Here is an 18,432-nt window from a genome sequence, read left to right as displayed (position 1 = left end):
CATGGGACCATGATATTTGCGCTGCTACGGATTGTTGGGCCGAGGCCTACCATTCAAGACTATAGATGACGAAAATTGTACAACAGCCCAAATGTCATGTTTCGAGTGTGGTTCGTCATAAGAGCAATTGCTGACCATAAAGATCAAACTACTTACTCATAGTACTCAATAATGGATGCCTTAGCAAACAAAGTTAACTGGTTTCTGAATAAGCAGTATCAGCTACTACCTAACTCAGATAATTAGCACATTATGTGTTAAAAACACAGTAACAGGAAAATAAGTAACACAAGACAAAACTGTTTTTAAGGCAAGAAATTCTTGTTGGAAGAGAAGCCAGGACCGCAGAGACGTAGGACATACCAGCTCAAGATCAATCCTCGAATCGATTTCTAGCATTTGCTGAGCTTCCATAAGGCGGAGCCTCCTACAAATGAGTCTAGTGCAAACAAAAACAATGAAGGTTGCACTCATAGCAAACCCAATAATAGTTGTAATAAGATTCATGCCAGAGCCCAACATATCAAGACTCCTACTACTACTCTCCTTCAGCCCCAGGCTCCAAGCAAGCAAATTGAAGCCAAGATGTAAGAAAATTAAAAACTAAAAAAGAAGACAAGACAAACAAGAACAACCCCAGATCAAGAAGAAATGACAACCTTTCATGTCTTTATTATGAAAGTCAACTCCTCAGGTGACAAGTCCAGTTCAAGAAACAACCAAACAAAGAGAGGAAGAAAATCAACAGTGAAATGTGTAACTAATGTCAAAGTTGCTATTTACAATTTGTGATCTCAAGAACATAAAATTGTGACTTAAAAAAAAAGTCCATATCAAGAATCTCCAAGAAATGCAAGAAAGAGCGTAATTTTGTGGAAAACAATGTGTCGCTAATACACAAAATCATCATCAACAACAACAGTACACAAGAACCCAAAAAGAGGAAAACAACCTCAAAAACAACTATAAAGACAAAAATCTAACAAGATTTTTCACCAAGAAACCACAGATTTACAATTTAGAAACCAAGAACAGAAAAGGGTAAACAGGAATCCAAGAACGCTGCCCCAAAAAGGGAATCTTTAATCCCTTGAGGTGGACTTAAAGGGAAGAGCCTGGAATACAAGAAGTCTTCCATTTCATTTCTCTGTGGTTTCTACCTTTGGACTTGCGTTTTCATTAGGGTCCCACTCCAATTAAGGGGTCCCCTCTCTATTTATATTGGAAGTTGGATGAAATGGCGGCTAAAGATCAAAACCTCCCAAACTGTGGGGGGTGGGATTATTTCTCCTTCTCAGTAAAAGGGAGACAGATTTTTGCAAGTTTCTGGTCTGTCGACTACTCTTTCCTAGTTTTACTACTTTTGGATAAGGCCCTGAATTCTTGTCCTTCCTTTGATTTGGTAAATTTAAGGTTTTGATTGTGCTAATAAAGGTGTTGGAGTAGGTGGGAAAATTCTAGTTGAGAAGACTTTCTTTTGTGGGCAGAAAATGGTTTGGAAATTGACAAGAGAAGGAGACTAATACGTGGCGAGTTAAGGCTTATTACGTGAGCAAACAAGTCTAGTTTTCCACAAAATTTTCAAATTTTAATTATATTAAGGTGTAATTATATTTACAACCCCTCGTTTATTGCTCTTTTATATAAACAAATCTTATTTTTTAAAAAAATTACAGAGACCACCCCTAAAAGCTTTTAAAATTCAAAAATGCCTATGTTGATCCGATCGAACTTTAATTTAATCTACAATAATATAATGCCCTCAGGGGTATTTCTGTAATTATTAAATATAGAAGAGGTGTCAAAGTAATATTTATGGAAATGAATAATATGACCCCTTATATTGCTTTATTATTTGTATCGATTTTTAATTTAAATTTAAATTATTTTATTAATTTTTTTATTAAATCACTATATAAAATTACATCTCTTAATAATTGTAATGTTAAATTATTCAAATAATATATTACTAAAAATTAGTTACTAGGTTATAAATTTAAATTAAAAAATTATTACACTTCTATAAATTATTTTAAATTCTTAATATTAAAAAAATTATTCTCTATTTTTGTTTATAACTAAAGTTTACTAAAATTAATAAATTGTACATATGTGTATATATTTAAGCATGGTGGTAGGGTAGGGAAAAGGGGAAATTTTTTTTTAAAAATTAACTTAGTAATTTAAATTATCTTTAATAAATAAATTATTTATTTTATTAATTATTATATAATTTATATAAAGTGCATATTTTTTTGAGTTATTATTTCTTAGTTTTAGTAAAATTTAATTATAAAAATAAAAATAGAGGATATAAATAATTTTTTAATTTTAATAATTTTAAATAATTTATAAAAGTTGATAATTTTTAATTTAAATTCATAATCTAGCAATTAATTTTTTTAATATATTAATTGAATAATTTAATATTTTAATTATTAAAAGGTGTAACTTTTATATATAGATTTAATTAAAAAAAGATTAATAAAATAATTTAAATTTAAATTAAAAATTAATATAAATAATAAAAAAACATTAAATTATATTCATCCCCATATATATTTAGACACTCTCCCTACCTTTTGGTAATTACAGAAACTCCTCTAAGGTCATTTATGTCCTTGAAGAATCATATTAAAGTTTTACTAGATCAATAGAGTCATTTTGGGATTTTAAAGGTTGCAAGTGATGGTTTCTATAATATTTCAAAAGACAGAGGTTGTCTGTATAAAAGGGCAATAGTGAGAGGGTGTAAATGTAATTATCCCTTATATTAAAATGAACTCTGAGTTGGTTGCTTGTGTTTTCATCTCGTTTCGACGAGAAATACAAAGATTAGTTGAGTGTGTAATTGATCGTGAGATAAAAATATAATGATGATAGCTGATACGATATGTGAAATGAGATATATTTTACAAACAAGCGCAATTTTTTGCATTTCAAGTCCGGACTCAATACATAAAAAAATATTCAATTAATTAAAAATTCGATCATCTATAGTAGACTGATTGATTCGTGCCCACGTCTAGTGACATAGATGTCTTAAAAATAATAAAATTAAGAATAAATTATAAACAACTTTCTTAAAATTTTCTATAATTATAAATATATTTTATAATTAATAATTGTCTAACAAATATTAGAAATAAGCTTTCAAAGTTTCTTATTTATATTATTTCCAGTATTTAATTATTTCATGATTTTCACTAATGACTTTATTTTATTGTCAGTTTATTATATCATTATATGACCGTTGGACTTTTAATATAATTTTATGAGCCACTTATGGTGTTTTGATTTGTCTTAATCATATTTATTTTCAATTTATAATATATTTTAATAGAATCATTATTCTTCATTTATATAAAGAGGTCGTTTGAGGTAATTTATAAAGAAGAAGTTTGAGAAACATTTTATATTTTCACAAGTATTTTACTGTTTTGATAACGTGATTGTGGACTGGTTTCTAGTCTCCTTGTGATCGTACACATGGGATGAGACACTGCAGAAAGCTAATAGGATTTTATCGTAGAGTCATGGTCAACAGTTAAAACCTGCACGTAGGGAGACAATCATGACTTTAGGTCAGCGACAAGTGTCGTGACTCTCCATCGGTGTAGTTTTTCTATTTTCTAAGTTTATTTCATTCATTTCCTTATATTATGTAATGTAATAATTTATATAATGTTATTTTGTGTATGAAATTGTTCTGAAATATGATCATAAATACAAATCACACAATTTCCATAACAAGAATTACTCTCCTACAATGGGCTGTCACGAGGGGCTATTTGTTGGACAACTATTAATTTTAGAGGGATATTTATAATTTTTCAAACGACAAAAGAGTATTTATAATTATGGCGAACATCAAAAGAGTCTGTTGTAATTTACCCTAAAATTAATTGGGTGATACATCATATATAAATATATTAATATCTATGCTAATAAAAGAAAAAATTACTTTTTTACTCACAAAGAACAGTTACTTACACTGCGAAACTAATTTCTTAATTACCAAAAATATCCCTTATATAGTTTTCAATCACCCTTACTCAAATTATTATTCTCATCTATATATCTATAAGCTCTATTTATATTTGCTCATAAACAATGGTTTCTGACATCGTGACACCAAATCTTTTGTGTTGATAATATTCTTAAATTAATTTTTTTATTAACTTATTTTTAATTTTTTAAATATGATATGCTGATTTATATATTTTATTCTTATATTTAATATATTTTAAAGTATAAAAAGTTTATTTATTGTCTGCACATAAGAACGACGTGTGATAACGGGTAGTATGTTTAAAAAAAAAAAAAAGTTGTCTTATCTATACCTTATTATTAATTGGGAACATCACTTTGACTTTTTTATTTTTTAAGCTAATTCACATATTTTTTAATATTTAATTTAATAAAATTTATATATTTATTTATTATCTCCACCCCCCCTCCCACACTTCTAAACCTCCACGCTTCTCAAGTTCCACTAACTTAACTTATATAAATTCTAAAAATATAAATTCTCCACTACTATTAAGGTTTATATAATTTTTTTTATATGATTTGAGTGTAAATTTACTAAATGATATTAATAAAATTATGAATATGATTTACATTGCAACTTGACATTATTTTTATTATTATTCATATTTAAATTATCTAAAAGGAAAAAACTTTCTACACTCACAAACGACGATTAATGACACTGGTATACCAATTTATTGTGAAGTTAATAATGTCTTTCGATCGATAAAATAAATAACTTATTTAACTGTTCAAATTTTATACTAATAAATAAATAAATTTTTCTTTCTTTCTTCTTTTTTATTTTTAATGTAATGTATTAATTTATGTATTTTATTTTTATTGATAATATATTTTAAAGTATGTAAAAAATTTACTCATTATATACACATAGAAACGACATTTCACGACGATTATTTAATATAAAAAGAAAAAGCATTTTTCACTCACAAAAGACATTATGTGACACTATTATATTAATTCTTTTATTATGCCGATCGGTGATTTATCTTTTTAATTTTTTAAAAATATAATATATTAATTTATATATTTTATTTTTATTTATAATTTTATTTTAAAAATAAAAATATTATTTATTCTATATTCACAACCACTAATTTGTTCGTATTATAAAAAGCAATGAAAGATTAAAGGGAGGTCAACCCATGGCCCGTAGTCCCAAAATTTCAAGCCCAGCCCAAAATGAGCAGGCCCGAGGACCACTCCGTCAATATTGTGTGCGTAACGCTGTCGTTTGAACTCGCCGTAGAACTGATTTCACCCGACTCCGATCTAGGGTTTCTCCACATCAATTAGGAGTAGCAAAGCTCGAAAGGTATAGTCTTGCGAGCTTATTCTATCTCTATTTTCGTGCGTATATTCGATTTTCGTATGTGTTTGACATACTACATTTGTGAGAAGTCCTTGGTTTATGAGGTAGTTGAGTGGAAAATTCTTCTGGCGAGAGCTGGAAAGGTTTTGCAAGGCGAAGAATCTTATTTTTGCTGAAGTTTTCAGGGTCATGAGGCCTGTGTTCTGCGGGGATCTCGATTTTGATTGTCGCGATTCTGATGTTGAACGTCTTTTCAGAAGATATGGGAGGGTTGACAGGGTGGACATGAAATCTGGTATAATTTACTCTTTACTATTGTTTAGATTTGGAGTAGCTCTTATGGCGTCAAGATTGTGGTCTTTTGTCCCGCTTTACTGAAATAATGGCTGATAATTATGCAATGAAAAAAATTATGGGCCTGGTGTTTGGTTGGCAGAGCGTTTTAATATTCTGCATGGAGATTGGGTGTTTTCTGTTGTCTGTTAAAAGTTTACTTTTTTCCGATGAAGGGATTAAATTACATATGATTGTTTAGCTTTGATCTTCAATTGTGTTTGAAGGAAGCGATTGACTAACATTGCAAAGCCATAACGTGTTCGTTCAACTAGTTCCAGTCGAACAATTTGTGCATATACACGTTAGTTCCCTTTACGAAGTGTGCGCCCTTTTCTGTAGAGCCCCCTACCTTAGTAGTTTCTTTGGTGCAGGATTACTTGGATATTCCATGATCTTCCTAGACGGATGGTTCTCTGTGTTAATTTTCTCACTTGTGCACAAGATACATGTTTGTCTTTGTTCTAAAGACCCATTATGATCTTTCATGGTCCCATCCTCTTTCCTGAGACCTGTGCCTTTTGCATTCCTCATGACTTTGCACAGTCTTCAATTTTAGACATGTTTCAACATAGATATCATGTCAATTGCAGATCTGGTGGCAGGTGTTGTACTTCCTTCATATGGAATTTCCCCTTTTCTCTCCCTCTGGTTTGCAGGGGTTTTGGGTGTGGCAACAGTTTACTTAATATCATGTGGTGATTAAGTGCTTTTAGTGGAGGCATCTTTAGTTAATTATCTGTCTTCCAACTGAAGTGTCTCGGCTTCTTTAACTTTTTTGGCTTTATAGGCTTCGCTTTTGTTTACATGGAAGATGAGCATGATGCAGAGGTTGCAATCCAGAAACTCGACGGGATACACTTTGGTAGAAAGGGATGCAAAATTCGTGTTGAGTGGACTAAGGTTTGTCTGTTGTTCCTTGGGATTTTCTTGCTTATATAGTATTTGCATGAGTTTCAATCATCAGCCAATTAGACATGGTTTTATTCTGTTCCATTACTAAACTAAGTTACTTGAGTTTGATCCCAGCGAGAACGTGGTGGCCGAAGGGATGATATCTCGAAAAGATCTTCAACCAACTCACGGCCTTCAAAGACTTTGTTTGTGATCAACTTCGACCCCATCAATACTAGGAACAGAGACATCGAAAGGTACTTTGAACATTATGGAAGAATATTAAGCGTCAGGATCAGAAGGAATTTTGCATTTGTGCAATATGAGTTGCAGGAGGATGCTACCCGAGCATTAGAAGCAAGCCACAGGAGGTCTGTCTTTCTGCAAGTAATTCATCATTTATTCTAGTGTCATTTCCTACATGCAATGGTGCACTTGGGGCGTCAGGATAATTTATTTAGTGTTAATGTTGCCAATGTTTTTGCTGAATGTTGTCATTTATTAGAACCACAAATCATATTATATACTCTCATAGGTTTCATGCTGCAGGGTGTTGTCGATTTATGAAATAATTTCTCACTTAGGACTGTATAACTCTTGATGCAGTAATTTCATGGATCGAGTTATTTCAGTGGAGTATGCAAATCGAGATGATGATGGGTATAACCCTGATGGAAGAGTTCGAGATGTGTCCCCCGGTAGAAGGAATTATGATCGTGGACATTCTCCAATTCCATACCGAAGGGATAGGGGTAGCCCTGATTATGGACGTGAAACTTTACCAAGCTCTAGATTTGAGCAAAGGGATAGGGATAGGCATAGCCCTGATTATGGACGTGAAGCATTATCAAATTCTACATCTCAGCAAAGGGGGAAGGGTAGCCCTGATTATGGACGTGAAGTCATACCAAATTCCAGAACTCAGCAAAGGGAAAGGGGTAGCCCTGATTTTGGACGTGAAACTGTACCCAATTCTAGATCTGAACAAAGCAACAACCTTCATTATGGAACAGCAGAAAGCCCTTTGAACACCAGATATAATATGTAATACTTGTGCCTGTCAATGTAGTTTTTGAGATGAAATATAATCTAATGCCTGAATTCATTTGTCATGCAGCCATTCGCCTCCACGTGAAAGATCTCGATCTCGATCTTGAGGAAGAAGATTACTGTTGGATGCATTTGGTAGTAGCTGTTATCGTCATTTTCCCCTTTGATTCTCTAATTCTGTGGTGTGATCTTTGAATTGGATGGACGGTGGGCCTATTCCATGTTTAAACAGCTGAATATATATGCTCTTGGTAGTTGGTCTCAGAGTCTTGCCAAAATGATGATATGCTGCTATATATTCCTGTCATTTTCCTTGGTGATTGCTGGAGAATCTGCTAGTAAAAATGCAGGAAGGAAAAGATATCAACACAAATCCATTCCCTGGGCGCACAACGCGCTGCAGCCAAAGCATTCTGTCGCATTAGCATTGCAACCCAAATGAAAAGATTGGTTGGAGAATCTGGATCCGTTCTTCTCCTAGTAAAAATACAGGAGGAGGTAACAAGATAACGGCGATCATGATTGTTTAAAGCTTACCAAATGTAGTCACCTTGCTCTATCCAACTCTTACAATACTGCAAAGAAATACGCCATTCTCGGCGTCTTGCTGCTGTCCTTGAGAAAGAAATGTAAGAAGATGGTTATCTGAAGAAGCTGGCTGGAATGATGTTCCATGATCCAGGTGCGGTTAGAATTGAAAATTCTCATCCTCCCACTCAATAGTCTTATACTGACTTGACTTGAGAGACAGGATGGATAACGACTTTAATTTCTTGATTTCGGAAAGTCGCTAGTTGACAAAGACTTCCATCTGAGAAAGTGACGCAACGCCAACCGTTGGATCGGGTGAAGTAGGACAACATTATTAAATGCGAAAAATTGGAAAATAAGAAAAGAAAAGAGAGGACCAAACACACCTTCCATTCCATCGGTATTCAAATATCTACACCTACCCTATATATAAAAGTGCGAATTTGCTCAAAGACATTATAATATTTTTATTCAAGTATTTTTTTAATAATAAATCAAAATTAATTATAAAATAATAAACACTATTAAAAATTAAATATATATCAAGTGGTTGAGAGGATTAGACCTATTAATTTTTTATAAATTAAATAGTTTTTTTTATAACTAATTTTTATCCATTATTGAAAAAATTAACTTAAGTAAGGGTACAAATGTCTTCCTTTCAAATTTCTTACAGATATATAAACTCAATTTCTTTTCCTAAAAGGTTACCATAATATTTAATTATAAAATTATCATTTAAATTTTTTATAAAAAGGTAACATTATAAAGGGGAAGAAGACTCAATTTATTAATTTGTTATAGCGTAGTTCAATGAAAATAAATTAATTATTTCTTTAACTTAAAGTGCATTAATATAATTTATAAATCTTATATTAGAAAAATTTAAATAATACAAAAATATAACTATTTACTGAGAATTTATTGAGTTCGTATTATTTCTTCTTAAAAGTAAAACACAATCAATAAAACTGTTTGATATATTTTTTTTTAATCTGAAAATGTTTTATAAGACATCGTATAAGATGTTTTTAGGCTTATAAGTTCTATAAAATTGTTCGATAAATTTTTTTTTGTAAAACTTATAAGATTTTAAAATAAGATGTTTGTGATCTTATAAGATTTTTAAGAGAATGTAAACTTACCCATCTTTTTTGTAAGATCTTTTAAACTTTTTAATCCGAATATTTAATAGACAAAATCCCTCTTATGATTTTATTAGCATTTCAATTTTATCGTACGTTTCCTCAAACCCCCCAAAGAAAAACTATATTTATATATGTTTAAATTGTAATAGTTAATTTAATAGTTTTTTCAGATATTATTACAATATAAAGAGTTTACTGTATAAAATACTATTTCGAGCTCTGACCTCTTATTTATTCAAATACTTTAAAAATTTATTTCTAAAGTAGAATTCAACATATTTAATCTCTTAAAACATCTTATACGATGTTTCAAATAAGTTTAGCCGAACACCTTCTAATTTTGTAAAAATATAATATATTATTGATTGAGAAATAGATAATACCAATTAGATTCATGTGAATAAGATCAAGAAATTGCATTGAAAATATGAAAAAAAAAAAAAGTTGCAAGTAAAGCCAAAATATAATATTTTATGCAATAATATTTCAAATTCAGCAGTTAATGAAGAATTTAAACAAAATTAGCATAATTATAGGACATTGCTATACAAATACTGATATTATGAATATTTAATCAGATTAAAATTTGCTGAACGATAGTTAATAAATAATTAGTTAAAATTATTTCACATTAATAATATAAAAAAGCATATGATAGTAAAAGAAAATATATATCATACACTGAAATGATATAATAAAAAAATAAAATTAAAACATAGCAAATTGCCAAAAAAAAAAAAAGAAAAAGAAAGAAAGAAACTACAAATAAGACATAATCAATTTTTTACAATTGGGATTTCTTATAAAAAAATCAAAAAATAAGAGACCTTGACTAATTAATTTTATTTCAATAGGGAAGTTTTGTTGTATATTATATTTTACTTGCACACTAATTTATTACAATCAAAATTATCAAATATAATAATTAGTAAATATAAAATAAAAAATTTCAGTTTTAAAGATTAAATTTTTTATTTAATAATATTAGTTAAATTTAGAATTGAATTACAAATAATAGAAATTAAATGGTTTTAAAACAATCATTATTAATTTTTTTAATATATAATTGTATACATTAATATTTCAGTGATAGAAATATAAGTAAAATTATGAGTTTATTATTCGTTGTAGCTAATAAGTAATATATTTACCTCTAAATATATATGTTTGCAGGCACAATGCCTTCTAGTGTGTGTGTGTATATAATGCATATATACACACAATGGAGAAGAGTGTTTGAACGTTAAACCCTTTGAATTTCTTGTGTTTTTCAGTGGATAATTACTCAGCTTCCACTTCAGGTAAGAAAATGATGAACCCCTTTGGATGTTACTTATTTCTTTCCATTGTAATCGGTGTTAAGTGGGATCGGTAAAGATGAGATCTTTTTTGTTGTGGAATTTTGTAACTGAGATTCTGTGTGTGTGTGTGTGTGTGTGTGTTTGGGTGAAAGGGTTGACTTGTGTGAGTCCTTGCAAGATTAGCTATGAGCACAAACTTAATTCTTTTCGAGTTGACTATTTGTCGCCGGAGCAGTAAAAGATTAGAGTTGAGCTGTGTGGTATTGATGCTTGCTGGAATTTTGTTCAGTTGAGTTGGTGTGTTGAGTTTGGAGGATTATCAAGACAAAACATGAGTTGGGTGGAAGTGAGCAGAGCAGAGCTTGGCCTTGCTGTTTTGTACCTGAACAAAGCTGAAGCAAGGGATAAGATATGCAGGGCGATACAATACGGTTCGAAATTCTTGAGTAATGGAGAGCCTGGCACAGCACAGAATGTTGACAAATCAACTAGCGTGGCCCGGAAAGTTTTTCGTTTGTTCAAGGTGAGTAATGCTAGTGATTTGTGTTGAGGAGTCTGATCTCCTCCTTTTATGATCAGTTTTTTGTGTTTCTTGATGTATGTCTTTGTTTGTCCGTGCGTTCTAACCTTATTTTTCTTTAATTTTCACACCCTTTGTCATGAAGTTCTTGTGAATCTTTACCCTCCTGTTGTGGAAGATTTTCAGAAGACGGCATACTAATTTACACATTCAGATTACATAACTTGTGTGTTTTGTGTCAGTGGGCTTGAGCAATTCTCTGTATTGATTAATTTTACAGTTTATCAATGGTCTCCATGCTCTCATTAGTCCGAACGCTCCCAGAACTCCACTTCCTCTGATTCTGCTGGGAAAGGTCAGGATTAACTCCTCAAACCTAGAATTTTCTACCAAGTCATTTCTTGATATCTCACCCCTTCTCTTGGTGTCTGTTTCAGTCCAAAACTGCACTCTTGTCCACTTTCTTGTTCTTGGATCAAATTGTATGGCTAGGTAGGACCGGCATATATAAGGTATGTTTTAGACTTCTCTAGTTCCACAGAGTTGGGGGATGGATTTGTTGTACTGTAAGCGTGGGAGGTCTTCTTATGCAGAACAAGGAACGTACAGAACTAATAGGAAGGATATCCCTTTTCTGTTGGTTGGGTGCCTCAGTCTGCACCACCCTGGTTGAGGTATGCTTTTGCATGTGCTCCTTCCATTTTCTAGCCTCGAGATGATGATACTTTAGTCACTTCATCGTTGTTGATATCTTTGGCGTGTTTCCTTCGTTTGTCGATTTAGATTGGTGAACTTGGAAGGCTTTCAGCATCAATGAAGAAATTAGAGAAGGAACTGAAGAACACCAATAAATACAAGGTCTGTTGTTGCAGTTTGGCGGTTTCAACCTTGAATTCTTGTTCCTGATACATCCCTTTTTCTGCTGCGTTGCATCTTCATTTCAGAACGAGCAGTACCGGAGTAAGCTTCAGAAATCAAATGAGAGGTCGGTCGACCTCATTAAAGCAGCCATGGACATAGTTGTTGCTGTTGGATTTCTTCAACTGGCACCCAAGAAAGTCACTCCTCGTGTAATTGGTGCCTTTGGATTCGCCACCTCTCTCATCTCCTGCTACCAGGTATCTCTCCCTTTTCACCTCAAGTTTTTAGAACATTCTATGCTTTATATTTCTCCGTTACAAAGTTCTTGTTCTAGTTGTTATGCTGCCATCATTGTCACGCGCAAATAGCTTTATGAAAAGATCGAGATAAGTAGATTGAATTGGCGATTCCTGGTTTTTATATCTGAATCAAGTCGCACGAACCTGAAATCTTTATGTCTGAATAGATTATCATAAGTCAGTATGAGCCTGAAATTTCATAGGATGCGATGTTTTGTTAACAAAATGTTTTAATTGTGTTGAGCAGTTGCTTCCATCACCGCAGAAGGCTAAGACAACCTGAGAGGGGCTTTCTCAGGCCAGCAAGCTTCATTGTCTTAAAACAATTATCAATTATTGGAACCTGTATGAATCTAAGCAATTTGTTGTCTTGTTGGGGTATCTGTTGATTTTCTTGCACAAGAATGTAATAATAATATATGCAGCAGCCTATGCATCCGTCTTAGTATTATATTGTTCATCAAATTACAGAGTCTTGCACTATGTTTGGTTTTATTTTCGGATAATTTTCGATGCAATATAAAATACACTTAATGTTTGCCTCTTTGTTTTTACACCTTTTTTGTGTGTTTTTTTCTATTTTTGAACTTTCTATATATAACATATATATACACACTTATATATATAAATATAATATAAAATAAACATGATTTAACAATGAACTGTAATTTCTACCTCCAAAAATACAATATTAAACATACAATATTTATATATAAAAAAAACATGATTTGACGATGAACAGTGACTTTTATATCCTAAATCCCAACAACAAACATACACCACTTATTTAAAATATTTTAAATTACCTCTAAAATAAAATCCAAATATACACTCTATCTGCAACACACTTATTTATCTCTATTTTTCTCTCTCTATCTCCAAAACATTCCAAAAAAAAAAACCAAACATAATGTTGCAGTTCTACATGTTTTGCCCTGCTTGGGTATCCTATATGCCCAGACTCAGCAAAACAAGTTAAATAAAGGGCTGACATAAAAGGATCTCAGCAGCTGAAATACAAACAATACATGGCATCTGTTGGATCCTCTCCGTAATCTCTGAGACTGTCTCGGGCTGCTGATAACCTTACATGTATGAGTTTTCACCATTACAAGAGTGTTCCAGGGTAGAGTGTAGAGAGTTGGGGTTGTACTGGAGCATGAATTTGCCAGATGGTTCGAACATCTGTATGTTGAATGCAGGCTCTAGGGGAAGCCCCAGGACTCGTACGTGGCAGATACTGCTAGCGCAAATGAAGTGTCAAAATGTTGATGTAGTAAGAAAAACCTCGGCAAAACAAGAAAAAAGACATGGGAGCTCTGCAAATAAACCTTGTACATGAATAGGTACGATGCATGAGTACAGAAGTGATAAAGAAAGACTACTGTTGTAGTAATGCAGAAATGCTTGCATAAAGTATTTGATGAACAAGATCTCTTCTAACCTTAGGCTGAACAATGCTATCCTAACCTAGATAAACTGGAAGTTCGGACAATGGTAAAAGGGAAAGAAGACTGCACTCAATTTAGACATGAAAAATACTTTCAAATGCTGCCTGATGGGCATTTCACATGCAGTGTGCAGCTATTTCTAATAAAAACTAGAAAACTTCTTGGCATGCTTCAAGATAGCTTAAAAATTAGGGTAAATTACAAATGGTTCTCCTGAGGTTTATCATAATTATAAGGGTAAATTACAACTATCTTTCTGAAATTTGGCATAATTACGAATACTCATTTGTTGTTTTGAAAAATTACAAATACCCCCGTCAAATGAAAAATAATTATGTAACCCCTAGACGGTGAAGTGAATATTACTATTTTACCCATGTTGAATTTAAAAAAATAAAATAAAATTGAGGGTGAATAAAATAAATAATATAGAGGGAATATTAGTTCATAAAAATATTTTAGAAAATTATAAAATATATATAAAATTATAATTTACAATCCAAAAGGACATTTTGATCATTACACCAAAAAAAATTGGATGGAAACCTAACTGAATTGGCTCGTTGTTAGACAAACATCAAAATCAAGGGGGTATTTGAAATTTTTCAAATAATGATCAAGTGTTTATAATTATAGAGGGAATGTTAGTTCATAAAAATATTTTAGAAAATTATAAAATATATATAAAATTATAATTTACAATCCAAAAGGACATTTTGATCATTTCACCAAAAAAAATTGGATGGAAACCTAACTGAATTGGCTCGTTGTTAGACGAACATCAAAATCAAGGGGGTATTTGAAATTTTTCAAATAATGATCAAGTGTTTATAATTATGCCAAACCTCGGGGAAAGTGGTTGTAATTTACCCTAATTATAAATACCCCATTATTTGAAAAATTATAAATAACCTATTGGAACTAGCAATCATTAACAAATATTGCCTACAATGAGCTGTCATGAGGGGTATTAGTTAGACGACCGTTAAATGTAAGGGGATATTTGTAATTTTTCAAATAACAAGGAGTATTTGTAATTGGGCAGCCCATTATAATTTACCCTTACCAAAATGTATATATCACCAACAGCAATGCTTTACTTCCCTATCCAATACATGGACCCCATTATCCAAGAGAATTACATGTCAGGGATTGTGAATCTCTTTAATCCTAGTAACAGCTTTAAAGTGACTCATGAAGGAAAATACATTAACGTTTTATTATCTCTTCCAGTAAAAAAATTAATGAAAGAATGTAAGAAATCCAACAGGACAGGAACATCATTCTGGGACTAACCATATGTAGAATAGTCCATCAATTTCTGCCCTCTGAACACTACCCAAAAGCTCAACCTGCAGATATCCACCAATGCAAAGAACAGGCTTTGGAAGCTTGAATCGCTGCAAGCGGTTTTCCTGCTCACAAGCAAGCAAAAGAGTTGGAGTAATCACAAGTTTTTCATTAGGAAAGCTTCTGTCTTTTTCAAAAGCAAAGAACTCAAAATCAAGGAGAAGAATGACTGTTTTCTGTCAGTCGTGCTGCTGATATGGGACCGCTGGGACAAGAACGCCCTAAGAACTCACCTGCTTCATGGGAAATGTAGGTGAAGTATATGTCCATACAAAATTATCATCAGGTTTACATAACAGCAAACACTGGGATCTAGCATAGCCCATTCGGAATCGCACAGACTGTGCTGAGCATATGGGACGGTCTCGTTCCCAATATACTGTAAACGTTGATAGACAACATCATCAGCAAAAGGCACTTTAGCATACAGTGACAGAACCCATACTTAGAAAAGACAATGTAGGAGCATAAAAGATTTACAAAGACAAAACCACCTTCAAAGGGCTGTATATCAATTTCAGTAACAATGGAGATGCCAGCTTTGAGTCTGTAGGTTAATGTCTCGGGCACATCAGGATTGCTATGTCCTTTACTTGACCAGTATGAAGCTATTCCCCACTGCGATCTGCTCCAGGGGCTCAGCGTGTTGACAATGCTTTCGTCTGGATCACGGTCTGTGCTGGAGGCGCTAACTGCATCTGCAATGCAATCCCTTGGAGAAACTTCCGATCTAAATAGAGCCTGAAAGAGAGAAGCATATACTTGATGCTCCTTCTCAAGAACCTCCATCTCAATGGCATTGCTTCGTTCGATGTTCACATTATTCATCCTCCAAGAATTGGGTGCAATTATACGGATATTATTGGAGAGTTGGGGAAACATCGTCAAACACAACTGTTTTAAAAGCCCATTTGCCATTACTGCACAAAAACTTCCACTGCTAAATGTAAGATTTACGACACAAAGACACAAACTCAACGATCAGGTTATACTGCTTAAAGTAAGAATATAAGTATAGGCCATCTCTTATCTAAAGCCATGACAATCCAAATGAGTTTCTACACATGTCAAACACAGAAGGCAATAAAAGAGGATATTAACTCCCAAATGAGTTTCTATCTGCACTTTCAGCAAACAGATGAAAATCCAATTCCACAGCTCCAGTTAAATGGCATCAAAAGAATAACAGTGACAGCTCACCAAAATGGTGCCAAGACCGCGACACAGCACTGGCACGAACTATATCTGCCGGATCATCCAAGCGCATCAAGATGTTCAAGGCCATATCGCTTTCCAAACGTTCCAAGAAATCTATCCTTTGCTCCATTTGCGACCTATTCAAGACCCCAATTTGCAACAGGATTCGGTACAGAAGTTATGTTGACATAACAAAAGAAAGCAAAGACACGGCCAAAGCTATGGGGTTCAATGCAATTTACCTCTGTGATATTCCAAATAAACAAATTACTACCCTATCAAGAAAAAAAAAAATTACCCTCTGTATTATTTTTAAAATAAAGTAATTTTACCTCACGCGGGTTTGCTTGCATTTCTCCCCAAAGTTATGTCTACTAAATAGCATGCAACAAAGAACGGAAAGAACTCTATAAATTCACGCATTTGCAGATGTTCCAAATGCAATTCCAACTTGCTTCACACTAAAAAGCATTCCGTACATATTTAAACTATGGATAACACAGACAGCTACAAGATTCTAAACAACAGCAGGAAATCAAGCGTGTATGTATGCTACTTGCAGCTTCGATTTTTCTGAACATAGAAGCTCAGACAAGAACCCTAATGTCTGAAAACTTACAAAGGAAAAAGAGTGGAAAAACAAGCGAGCTCTGATCCCAGATTCAGCAAAAATTCAAGAAAAGAGAAGAGAAACCCATACAGAAATTCAGAGAAAAAAAAAAAGAGAAAGGAAGATGAAGACTTACCTCGTGCTCGGATGTTGTATTACAATTTGACGAACAACCTTTTTTCTTAAAGAAACCCTTTCCAGTTTAAAATAGGAACAAGAAACCATATGAAAATTGCATAATCTCAGCTATTTTAATCATCATCATGTGAATCCCACTTCATGATCACTAGGTCAACTGCAAAAAAGTTTAAGTAATTGACTTTGGTTCTTAAACATAGTTATTTATACACTTTTCGTCGTCAAATTGTTATGTTTCAGACGTTTTTAGTTTTTCCATTAATAAAACTGTTAAAGTTAATTAAACTTATATTTTGAAAGAAGAAAAAAATAGTCATTTTCCTTCTGCTTTTATTATATTTTTTAAGTTTTGGTCCAGATTGGACCAAATTTTAAAAAACACTACAAAATGGAAGGAAATGACTATTTTTCCCCATCAAATGAAATTTTCATTAATTTTTTAACTGTTTTATTAATAGGATGACTAAAAAAACTAACTTGAGGACCAAAACGGAAATCTCAAATTGTTTGAGAATCAAAATTATATAAGTGCTATGTTTGAGGACCAAAATTCTATTAATCCCGATTCCAAACAAAAACAATATTATGACAAACGATGCACTCACGTTGTGCAACTATAAATTATCTCATAATCGTTTCATACCAAAAGTTATAACTATTTGAAGTCTATTAAACAAATCACATTATCTGCGCTTGCCTTCCCATCCAAAATTCTTGAAATGCAATTCATGTGTGTTCTGCACAGAATCAAAAATTAATTCGAATCAGGTTTAATCAAGCGAGTGTCAAAACACAACAATTAATGAATTAATTGAATTCACATTATATGGGCTACAACCCATTTTTAAATTTTCAAAGCCCAATGTATAACTATTAGGCTTCATTAACACTGAGCTAGTCTGTGTGCTGGGCTTTAAGCATCGCTTCTTGTACTTTTATCATTGTTCAGACCATTTCCATACATATTTAACAAACATGGGTGTTAGAGTATGGTCGTTGTCATTCTCCCAACTAGGGGTGAGCGTCGGGACGGGTTATTCGGGTTATTCGGGTCGGGTACCCGACACATCGGGTTGGGAAAAAATGAACCCGAACCCGACTGAGTCGGATACCCGACCAATAAAGTCAAGGCTTTTTAAATCCTAATGCCTACAGACTAAAAAAGCAATCGAATTCTCGACCTATCAAGCATTATAAACATACAAAGTGGAAGAACTACTAGAGAAAGTCAAACAAATTAAAAAGGTAACATTACACAACGAGTTAGACTGAGATTGAGAGTGACTTCTAATTCCATCCATTGAGAAACCAATGTTTCCAATCTGCAAAGTATAAGAACAAAAAAAATAAAAAAAGTAAAGCTCCGTCCAATAAGAACAAATTA

The 18,432-nt window shown here is 32.6% G+C and overlaps 4 protein-coding genes across 6 annotated transcripts in view; 2 read left to right on the top strand and 2 right to left on the bottom strand.

The window, feature by feature from the left end:
- Positions 1 to 1,449, bottom strand: part of LOC105173197 (RING-H2 finger protein ATL5) — a 2,624-nt gene extending 1,175 nt beyond the window's left edge. The window contains exon 1 of the mRNA XM_011094878.2: positions 364 to 1,449. Coding sequence (XP_011093180.1) covers positions 364 to 522 — 159 coding nt within the window. The 5' untranslated portion in view covers positions 523 to 1,449. The remainder of the gene's footprint in view (positions 1 to 363) is intronic.
- LOC105173196 (serine/arginine-rich splicing factor RS40) lies at positions 5,218 to 7,906 on the top strand. Of its 2 annotated transcripts, XM_011094876.2 has the most exons (6): positions 5,218 to 5,368; positions 5,551 to 5,660; positions 6,489 to 6,601; positions 6,728 to 6,963; positions 7,199 to 7,636; positions 7,710 to 7,906. In XM_011094876.2, exons 2-6 carry the CDS (start codon positions 5,555 to 5,557, stop codon positions 7,747 to 7,749), a joined length of 933 nt encoding a protein of 310 aa, XP_011093178.1. In that variant the 5' UTR covers positions 5,218 to 5,368; positions 5,551 to 5,554; the 3' UTR covers positions 7,750 to 7,906. The 2 variants fall into 2 exon arrangements, with proteins under 2 accessions (XP_011093178.1, XP_011093179.1); XM_011094877.2 differs by having other exon boundaries at positions 5,291 to 5,660.
- LOC105173195 (peroxisomal membrane protein 11C) lies at positions 10,494 to 12,840 on the top strand. The gene is made up of 8 exons (XM_011094875.2): positions 10,494 to 10,622; positions 10,912 to 11,145; positions 11,423 to 11,497; positions 11,580 to 11,654; positions 11,736 to 11,816; positions 11,926 to 12,000; positions 12,087 to 12,260; positions 12,550 to 12,840. The coding sequence occupies exons 2-8, from the start codon at positions 10,954 to 10,956 to the stop codon at positions 12,583 to 12,585; spliced, it is 708 nt and encodes a 235-aa protein (XP_011093177.1). The 5' UTR covers positions 10,494 to 10,622; positions 10,912 to 10,953; the 3' UTR covers positions 12,586 to 12,840.
- Positions 13,028 to 17,230, bottom strand: LOC105173194 (F-box protein At4g00755). Of its 2 annotated transcripts, XM_011094874.2 has the most exons (6): positions 17,047 to 17,230; positions 16,304 to 16,437; positions 15,598 to 16,023; positions 15,337 to 15,482; positions 15,050 to 15,168; positions 13,031 to 13,542 (listed from the first exon to the last, which is right to left on the bottom strand). In XM_011094874.2, exons 1-6 carry the CDS (start codon positions 17,133 to 17,135, stop codon positions 13,389 to 13,391), a joined length of 1,068 nt encoding a protein of 355 aa, XP_011093176.1. In that variant the 5' UTR covers positions 17,136 to 17,230; the 3' UTR covers positions 13,031 to 13,388. The 2 variants fall into 2 exon arrangements, with proteins under 2 accessions (XP_020553284.1, XP_011093176.1); XM_020697625.1 differs by lacking the exon at positions 17,047 to 17,230 and having other exon boundaries at positions 13,028 to 13,542; positions 15,598 to 16,040; positions 16,304 to 16,441.

The sequence above is a fragment of the Sesamum indicum genome, linkage group LG11, assembly GCF_000512975.1.
Source record: "Sesamum indicum cultivar Zhongzhi No. 13 linkage group LG11, S_indicum_v1.0, whole genome shotgun sequence".
Classification (NCBI taxonomy): domain Eukaryota; kingdom Viridiplantae; phylum Streptophyta; class Magnoliopsida; order Lamiales; family Pedaliaceae; genus Sesamum; species Sesamum indicum.
This window is presented reverse-complemented; position numbering and strand designations above follow the sequence as displayed.

Bases quoted from the DNA above. Each gene is read 5' to 3' on its own strand.
- LOC105173196 (XM_011094876.2), top strand. From the start codon at position 5,555: ATGAGGCCTGTGTTCTGCGGGGATCTCGATTTTGATTGTCGCGATTCT. The intron at 6,602-6,727 runs GTTTGTCTGTTG...GTTTGATCCCAG, and splicing joins TTCGTGTTGAGTGGACTAAG to CGAGAACGTGGTGGCCGAAG. The intron at 6,964-7,198 runs GTCTGTCTTTCT...CTCTTGATGCAG, and splicing joins TTAGAAGCAAGCCACAGGAG to TAATTTCATGGATCGAGTTA.
- LOC105173195 (XM_011094875.2), top strand. From the start codon at position 10,954: ATGAGTTGGGTGGAAGTGAGCAGAGCAGAGCTTGGCCTTGCTGTTTTG. The intron at 12,001-12,086 runs GTCTGTTGTTGC...TCTTCATTTCAG, and splicing joins AGAACACCAATAAATACAAG to AACGAGCAGTACCGGAGTAA. The intron at 12,261-12,549 runs GTATCTCTCCCT...TGTGTTGAGCAG, and splicing joins CTCTCATCTCCTGCTACCAG to TTGCTTCCATCACCGCAGAA.
- LOC105173194 (XM_011094874.2), bottom strand. From the start codon at position 17,135: ATGGTTTCTTGTTCCTATTTTAAACTGGAAAGGGTTTCTTTAAGAAAA. The intron at 15,483-15,597 runs GTGGTTTTGTCT...CAACGTTTACAG, and splicing joins TGATATACAGCCCTTTGAAG to TATATTGGGAACGAGACCGT. The intron at 13,543-15,049 runs GTTAGTCCCAGA...TTGCGCTAGCAG, and splicing joins GATGGACTATTCTACATATG to TATCTGCCACGTACGAGTCC.